This window comes from Lipotes vexillifer, unplaced genomic scaffold (assembly GCF_000442215.2).
Source record: "Lipotes vexillifer unplaced genomic scaffold, Lipotes_vexillifer_v1.1 scaffold193, whole genome shotgun sequence".
Taxonomy (NCBI): domain Eukaryota; kingdom Metazoa; phylum Chordata; class Mammalia; order Artiodactyla; family Lipotidae; genus Lipotes; species Lipotes vexillifer.
The window spans coordinates 2439944-2449354 of NW_006769306.1; the positions used below are offsets into that span (position 1 = coordinate 2439944).

Genomic DNA, 9411 nt, shown 5'->3' on the forward strand with positions numbered 1-9411 from the left:
GCTGAACCTGGTCTTATATTTTTCAAAATCTTTCTTGTACTCACGGTCACTCTGCATTTTGGCAATGTGGAGGGACCACATCATCTTGGGGTCATCATGTATCATCCGGGCACCAATATGGTGACCCAACTGCTTACGATAAGTTTCTTTGTATTTGTACTGAAAGAAAAGAACCCAGTAAATGGGGAGGAAGTGGCAAGGGCTGGTCCCAGTTGCTTTCTCCGTGGTGATGCTTTTCTATGAAATCCTCAAGACATCAGGGGAATTTCATCAAACATGATGCTGTGATGCTACACACTGGGGCATGCTTTCACCCAAAAAAGAAGATACGGTGCTCATTTCCACACCTCTATAGAGAATAACTCCACATTGATTCCTCTATATTATGCTAGAAAATTATGTATTTTAATCACAAAAAAAGTGATTAAAAAGTGAACACTGGGCTTCACTGGTGGCGCAGTGGTTGAGAGTCCACCTGCTGACGCAGGGGACACGGGCTCGTGCCCTGGTCCGGGAGGATCCCACATGCCGCGGAGTGGCTGGGCCCGTGGGCCATGGCCACTGGGCCTGTGCGTCCGGAGCCTGTGCTCCGCGGCGGGAGAGGCCGCGACAGTGAGAGGCCCGCGTACCGCAAAAAAAAAACAAAAACAAGAAGAAAAACGAAAACAAAAAGTGAACACTGAATGAGCTCAATTACAGTGACAAGCAGTTTCCCAGAAGTTGGTCATGTGAGTGGACCCGAGTGAGAACATATCGGAGGGAACTGTTTACATGGCTCATTAATTTTCTTTTTTTTAAGGCATTCTGAGAAATAATTTGTCCTCTGCACAAATAAACTGGAAGGAGTAGTTTTAAAATGGATAATTTTTGTTGATAATGAGCATAGCGTTTCAGTTTTACAAGATGAAAAAGTTCTGGATGTCTGTTGTACAATAGCGTAAATATATTTAATTCTACTAGACTATATACTGAAAATGGTAAAGATAGTGAATTTTGTTATGTATTTTTATTATGATTTAAAAGCAAAACCTACCAAAATGGACAATTTTGCTACTCTTAATATTTACTCTTAAGATTTAAGCTGTCCAGGAACCTGATGTATTAATTTTTAGGGTAAAGGAATGTTGATTTTTGTGGTCCCCATAGCAAAGAAACGTTTAACTTTTTTGCTATCCTATGTCCTTCCTCAAGTCATGGGGAACTCAGTTAAGCCTGCTTCTTTATTGGCATCTTTGCCTTGAGTGTAGCCTGAGGAGAGCTCGTGAGGTTTCATGAGTAGCTCAACATATGTCCATTTAACTTTGACCAAGGCACTCAGTCTTACTAAGCAAAGACCAAAAGATGAGCAACAAAGGAACCATATCCCAGTGTGTCTCTATGAAACTTGTAATCTTGGGCAGGTTACCTACTGTCTCAAAGCCTCAATTTATCTGCCTGTGCAATGAAGGCAGTTAAGATGGATGATGACTACAGAGACTTCCAGCTGTGTCCCAAGAGTGTGATTCCCTATGCAGGTGGCTGGCCTGTTGGTAACAAATGTAAGGATGTGATTCAACTCTTACATCACTGGCAATATCTCGGGAGGCCTTGGCAGCCACGATGGGAATGGCGTCACTTCTTAAGTCATAGCCTTCTTTCTTGGCTTCTTCCATGGCCTGGCGATAGAGGTTCTGAAGGAAGAGGTAGTAGTTTTTAGATACACAGTGCTCACTTCCACCCTAAAAATGTATTTCTGTCAAAGGAAGACTACTTTTGGATGCAGAACAACACTAGTATGTTTAGCCTTAAATAAATTAAAAAAAAAAAAAATCTCTTTCTTCCTTTTACTTCCTACGTATACAAGCTATTTATTTAACTTGAAATTTTACTTTCAGCAGGTCTAACACAACTTTTCCTTGGATAAATCCTTCTAGATTTTACACATTAAGTCATTAACTCTGAAATGTGCTTGGATTGCTCAGCACTTATTCTTTTCATGAAATAACCAAGAAATGACTATTTATTTAACTGCAAATTTGAATTAGGACCAATTTTACTAGCAGAGAATATGATTATATAACAACACTACCATCATGAGCATGTACCTGTATTCAAACAGTGCTAAACGGAGGATAATCCATTGTTTCTGAACATCTTTGTTAATATTGATTTGCTCTCTATTCATTTTGTCGATTGCCGGAAATTGCTAGCAGACAGAGGGATAGCAGATACCAGATATTTATGAGACAAAAGGACAAAATTGATGAAATTATAATAATTTCTTTATGAATTGGGACATACCCACTGTTCAGTTTCTGTGGCAGGACAGATGCACACAGAAGGTGGAACACAGGTATTCCATGGGAACACAGCTTGAAAACCACTGCATTAAACAAATCATCTATACCAGTAGTATTCAGTCTTTTCTGCTTGTGAACCATTACAAGAATTTAGTGCTTTGTTATTAATAATTTTAAAATGACTTTAGAGTCTGAGAAGGATGTCATTAAATGTTTTTAATGTAGATTGTTAATGTGTGACAATTCACATTTTTTTCATGTTGAGATTTTACAAGGTAAAGCTAAAGTAAATAAGAATAAATTTAATGTATTTGAGATAAAGTCCCAAGGGCATTTGTTCTTCTTAAAAATTTCTAGGGACTTCCCTGGTGGCTCAGTGGTTAAGAATCCGCCTGCCGATGCAGGGGACACGGGTTTGAGCCCTGGTCCAGGAAGATCCCACATGCCACGGAGCAAATAAGCCCTGTGTGCCACAACTACTGAGCCTATGCTCGAGAGCCTGCGAGCCACAACTACTGAGTCCATGTGCCACAACTACGGAAGCCCTCATGCCTAGAGCCTGTGCTCTGCAACAAGAGAAGGCACTGCAATGAGAAGCCCTCACGCTGCAACAAAGAATAGCCCCTGCTCACTGCAACTAGAGAAAGCCTGCGCGCAGCAGTGAAGACCCAATGCAGCCACAAATAAATTAATTAATTAAAAAAATTTTCTAGAAATATTCATTTTGTAACTAGAGTGAAATACTTTTATACTTTATATTTTCCCTTTGAAGAATAAATTCTCAAGTTTATCCTTATGTATAAGTGGGAAAAAATGTGCTTGAATCATCTTCCGGCTTCAGGCCAAACAAAATTTTTTCATTCTTTCAACATTAGAAAAAGATGCAGGGCTTCAAAGAAAACACTTTTATTATCATCAAGGCTACGTTTTAAAGAATGTTTGGTACATTATTTATCCAAGAGAACTAGAATAGGTAGATGAGAGTTTAAGAGAAAAAAAATAAGATATAGTTACTTTGTTTTGTTAAACTTTACTGAGCTAAGTATGAAATGAAGGTACCATTGGTAACGGGTTGAGAAGAAATTCAGGTGGGCCGTTTTGAAATCTAATCTTCAGGAGACAGTCTTTAGGGAATTAACATAATCATGCAATTTTTAAGAAATAAATCCAGATGAAAACTTTAGAAATTAAAAAAATAGCCCAATTTCCTCTCAGCAGTCTGAAAAAAAAAATACCCTACCTCATCTGACCTAATTTTAACAAAAGGGAGAGGCTTAAAAGCATTATCCCTTTGGGATAGAAACTAACTTCATCTGCCTGGGGCGAGACAGAATGTCTGGGAAAAGATAATCCAACAGAGAAGCCCTGTGGCCAAGAGAAAAATGGTTCATTCAAAAATGACTGAAGCCAAGGTCAATCAAATCCTTGTGATCAGGCTTGTCCTTGGGTCTGTTTTATAACGCCAGACAAAAGGAAATTGTCTCCTCTTCATTTCACTTGTCATGCCTCTTCTTTAGGGCTACATTATGATAGGCAAAAGTAATTAATGGGTAAAATAATAATATGGTCAAGTCTTGAAAATGAGTATTTAAAATTTCCAATGTTCTCAAACTAAAGGGAAGTCTGCCCTTTTTTTGTTTAATGAAGACACAAAACAACATGTAAGAAATCAATATTCATCTTGAATGAACCAGATAATTCTTGACTTTGGCAAGAACAATTGGGCAAGAAGCTTTTTCTGCGGCAGTATTTCTATTCTGCAAAGATTTGTGACAAGTTTAGTGGGGCTGGAGATAGTATGTAAAAACATGTTTTTTTAATTGTCCTCAGGCAATTTTGAGATGGATGAATTTAAGAATTCTTATTTCAGTTCTTGTAAATAAACTGAAGTTATTTTGAGCATATTGAATAAATCTAATCTTCATGGTGACTTGAGTGTAAAGGGAAGAAATTAAAGTTTATTAAGCAGCTACTGTATGCCAGGCTCTACACTGGGCATATTATATATACGACCCCATTTAGCCATCACAAAAATTCTTCGATAGACATTTATATCTCATTTTACAGATGAGGTAACTAAAGAAAAACTCATAGAACAAATTTTGAAGTAAGTACTAATCTGATAAATAGCAATAATTATTTTTTAATTAAAATTACAATATGATTCTATCATTAATAGTTGACTTTGAGAGTTTCCCCCCCACTCCTGACATGGAGATATTTTTGTATTTATCCATTTCCCTATGTATTTTTTTAATTGAAGTATAGTTGATTTACAATGTTGTGTTAATTTTTTCTGTAACTATTCTTGAATATAATGATACATATATTCAGGGTAGGTTATGGCAAAAATAAATAAATAATTGGTCAACATGAGAATTAAATCCATAATTCTGACCTTTCTACTACATTAGCAAAATAACGTGGCCAGGTCAAAACAAATGGTCTTACCTCACTATAATTTATTTTATTTTGTCTCGCCAACATAATTTCAGGTGTATCAGGCATCACGTGGATTTGGGTCTTGTCTTTGTCCCAGGCTTCTGTGTATATGCGCTGTGAAGGATAAAAAGGTTAATGAATTAGAACAACAATGTTTGCTGTAAACAGAGGTTTCCAACTTAGAGATCATGACAAAGTTGAAAGCCAGCCTTCTGACTATCTGGGCTGTCTGCTGTATATCAACATTCTTCAATCTCTTTGATGTTACAAGATATTATTGTCACTAAATATAAGTGTAGACTAAGATATGAAAAGAAAATGTGTGTGTGTTTCATTACAAGATCACCTCCACTCCAATTAAATTAAAAGCAAATATTTTCCAAGCATGTATACACGTCCATATGTACTGAGGCTGTATCAACAAATTCTTCCCATGATTTTGTCTGTTTGTCTGTTTATTAACTGTAAATTTACCTGGATATGCCATCTCTAGATTTCTTTTTGATGAAGGTTATGAAGATTTGCACCTGACTTGTTTGTTCTATACTTACTTAGATAAGTACCCAACGAGAAAGGAACCTTGATACCAAACATGTATAACTGTTACAGACTTAAAACAATTTAAACACCAAACAGCTGTCCTACTCCTAACTCTATTTCATAAGAGATGTCAAAGCAGAAATTCCCACATATACTTGGGGAATCCTAATAGAGAACTCAATCAAATCACCATACACAGGATGGCAGCTAGATAAAACAAACAAATAAAAGGACTAACTTAATTAGTAATAGATATTCTCAAGGACATACAGCCCTGTTTTATTTTCCCCCACACTGGGGGCTCACCTTGTTCATAGTGATGGCGTTGTTCTTGGCCAGCACCTGTTCCAGGGAATCAGCCACACTGGTAAACTTCAGCTTGTCTGGACTCTGGCGGTAGATGTTGTCACTCAGTATCTCTGCAGCTCTCTTGCACTTGACCACATCCACAGACCCAATGGGGACCCAGCCAATGCCTCTCATCCACTGGAGATCTGATTTATAAATGTTCTGGTGAGATCAAACACAAAAGCAAGGATTACGGAAGCTGTTAGGACTCTTGATTTCAAAAATGAATGAAAAGGACTGGAAAAAGTGGATATAAGCAAACTTCATGTCTATGTCTTTTAAAATATGAAGCCCAATTGGATATAGTTCATGGTATTATGTTCTCTCTAAAAGAAAAGTAAGGCACAGTAAATTAAAGGTGGAGAGGAAAACACATTATTTTTTTTCTGAGGGCTTTACCTAATCCTAGGCCATTATCTGCATATTACTATGTATTATCATCATGACCATGGTCAACAGTGGTGTTTAATGGGTCTCAGTACTCACGTCGCTCTGGAGGTCATAGGCCTGCCGAGCGTGCATGACGTCATTCTGGTCGGGCAGGCAGGTCCACTGGTGCAGGTAGTTCTTGTAGTCCACGTCACTGACCAAGGTCTGGCACTTCTTGGCCTGCACCACCCCCAGCATGTCCACCGGGCTGCTGAACTTGGTCTTCCACTTCTCAAAGTCCTTCTTGTACTCCCTGTCACTCTGGATCTTGGCCACATGCATGGACCACATCATCTTGGGGTCATCTTTGATGTCCCGGGCTCCAATGTGGTGGCCAAGCTGCTTGCGGTAACCATCTTTGTATTTATACTGAAATAACAGTAGTCATTTTAAAAATAAAAATGAATGAAAAGGGCTAAAAGTCTTATTAATATAAAACTTTATTATTTTAAAATTGGTAATTCTTGCAGAGAAATAAATCATCTGAATATCAATTTATCTCCTCATCCTAAACTCTGATGAGACTTCACAGCAATACTCTAATGGGGAGCAGGCCAAACCTCATAGTTCTACGCTTTGCAGACACTAAGTTTCTGGAAATAAAGGCAGCAGCACTTTTCAGAAAATCAGTTGGAGTTGTAAACTGCCGTTTTTTAAATCTTTTTTGGGCCAGTGAAATCATTAACCCAGAAGTTTTACACATGATTTTGAGAACAACTCCTGAGTTCAGAGGAAATTTTTCACTCCCCTGCCCATCCCGCCTCTCCCAAATCTGGCTCTGCTAACTTTCACAGGACTCCTGAAATAGACTGGCTTGTGTTTCCATCCCGTATACCGGCTCTGCTGGACACCAAATTTGGGTGAGGTTTGTTGGGATTCCTTGAGGAGAAAAAAACGGATGATATAACTACAAGAAAGTGTTTTGTTGTTGGCGATGGTAAGAGCTGACTCTGGATTAGCTTCTCTCCACTTCAGGCAACAAAATTACACAAATCCTAGCATATATTTACTGAAGTCTGAATTCTCTACCAAAGGAACTTCTTTCGGAGACAGCGGAAAAAGAAATCAGGCTATTTTGTTGGTTTTGGCTGTTATAAAACTTTTTTTTTCTTTTTTCATTTAAAAAGAACTCAAAGGAAGCACTTAAGGCAATTTTTCAAAGAAAGGGCTGGCAAGAATCCAGAGCAGGTTTGGGGAAGGGTGAATTTTCCTGAGCCTGGCTGAATGAGATCTTTTTCTTATGCTGAACCAATACACATACCCAAGCTTTTTCCCCAACTCTTCTGTCATTTTCTTATTTCTATGTGCTCAAAATATGCAGATGAATGCCTTATAGTTACTGATATAAACAAATGTAGATTCAAATTCCATTTTTTACTGAAGTTTAGGATACCCCCTCTGCATATGGGACCTGAATATTAAAATCTTTTGGAGTTAAATTATTAAAGCTTCAAATGAAAAACATTTCATTTAAAGCACAGTAAATGTGCTTTAACTGGCACCAGGATGTATCTTGCTGTTGTAATGCTGATTCTGCCCCACCCCCATCCAGCCATGTACATATGTGGAGTGTTGGTACTCACATCACTGATGATGTCCCTGGAGGCCTTGGCTGCCACGATCGGGATGGCATCGCTTCGCAAGTCATAGCCTTTCTTCTTTGCTTCTTCATTGGCGAGTTTATACAGAGTCTATAGAAGGAAAGTCAGAGTTAAAGCAAAGATTTGATAGCAACAATTTGGAGTCTAACAGGTGACATATCACAAAATTTAAAAAAGGATAGGCTCAATATTGGAAAGTAAATAAATTATATTTTACCGAAAAAAACTATGTAGCATTAGAAACAAACGAAATATATCAATGAGCATTAACATAGATTGATAGTAATCTATTATTTATATCATTATAGATTAATATATATATAATATGTAGATTATATGATACATTATGCATATCAACATAATATAATGTTAATGTTAATATAAACTAGCAATATAGATTGATAGACAAAGCATCGATCTATACGTATTTCTAAATGAAAAAATTGCAGAACAATGTGTTTAATATTATTCATTTGTAAATAAAATATATATTTATATACTTTTACCTAGTTCTTTATTACTTAAACATTTTTGAAAATCATGTAATATATTATGTTTAAAAAACAAATGAGAAAAAAATTAAAGTACAATTTAAAACATAGTTAATTTGACTATAATCACAACTTTATGATTCTAATTTTTGGCTGGATCATATTAGTAAAACATTCACCTATAAAACTGTATTTTACTTAAAAAAAATAGTAATCAGTATTGTTAATGGAGAGCACTTTTTCCCCATGCCTGAGGTTCTCCTTCTATAAAAGGAGCTTGATTATTTCATCTCTGCCCCTTTACCCTCTTTACCCTGGAGAGGTGCAGTGATTTCCTGATGTATCTAATTGGTAGGGATGGGATAGCAGGGCATGCCCAGCTCAGCTCTGACCTCCTCCCTCTAGGAACATGCCCAGTGCCCTCCTCTGCTTCTCTGTGCGAAGCAGGACTCTCCCCTGAGGGAGGTACAGCTGATTGTCCTGCTCCAGTGCGGCCTGTGATTGGATGGGGAACCTAATTCTGGGGATCACTTAGCAGGTTTGTTTGGCTCTCATACAAATGTGTCCTTGAACCTAACTTTAGTAGTAAGAGATGTGAGATTTTGACTTCTAGTTCCACTCCTTTGTTTTACTTCTCAGTTTTATTCAGGATCCAGGTGGGAAAGAGGTGCATATTATTAGAGGTCCCCTTGGTAGGGTTGCCAGATTTAGCAAATAAAAAGATAGCATGCCCAGCTGAACTTGAATTTCAGATAAATAACAAATAATGGTTTCATATAAATAATGAGCTAGTATTATATCTGGTTATCCTACACCTTGGAAATGCCAAAAATACTCCTCAGTTCCACTGACCCACACTGGTAAAGACCATAAATGGAAAAGATAATGTGACTTCAGTTTGCCCCTGGAATCCTATAGCGTATGATATTCAACCCACAGATGAAAGGTTGGATGGGCTGAGTGTTCATATCGCAGAGCTGCACGTACCATGATAGCTGAGGTCCGAGAATATCCACAAAAGTGTAGAAAACAAACAATAACAACAACAATAACAAAAAGCGTGGTCTCCCAGGATTTGGCCCCTACCTCACTGTAGTTGAGCTTGTTCTGCCTCGCCAACGTGATCTCCGGGGTATCAGGCATTATATGAATTTGAGTCTTGTCTTTGTCCCAGGCCTCTGTGTATAAGTGCTATCAAAGAATATGTTGATAGAAAACCATTTGAAAAAAAAAAAAGAAAACCATTTGAAATAGGAATTACAAGAAGCCAATTAAAGCAGG

General features: G+C 37.6%; 1 protein-coding gene across 1 annotated transcript in view; it reads right to left on the minus strand.

The window, feature by feature from the left end:
* The window catches only part of LOC103083893 (nebulin), a 120982-nt gene that overhangs the window by 102352 nt on the left and 9219 nt on the right, over window positions 1-9411 (minus strand). Inside the window, 7 exon segments of the mRNA XM_082930885.1 lie at window positions 1-159; window positions 1563-1670; window positions 4731-4835; window positions 5568-5771; window positions 6096-6407; window positions 7622-7729; window positions 9217-9321. The exon segment at window positions 1-159 is cut by the window's left edge and continues 9 nt beyond it. Coding sequence (XP_082787011.1) covers window positions 1-159; window positions 1563-1670; window positions 4731-4835; window positions 5568-5771; window positions 6096-6407; window positions 7622-7729; window positions 9217-9321 — 1101 coding nt within the window.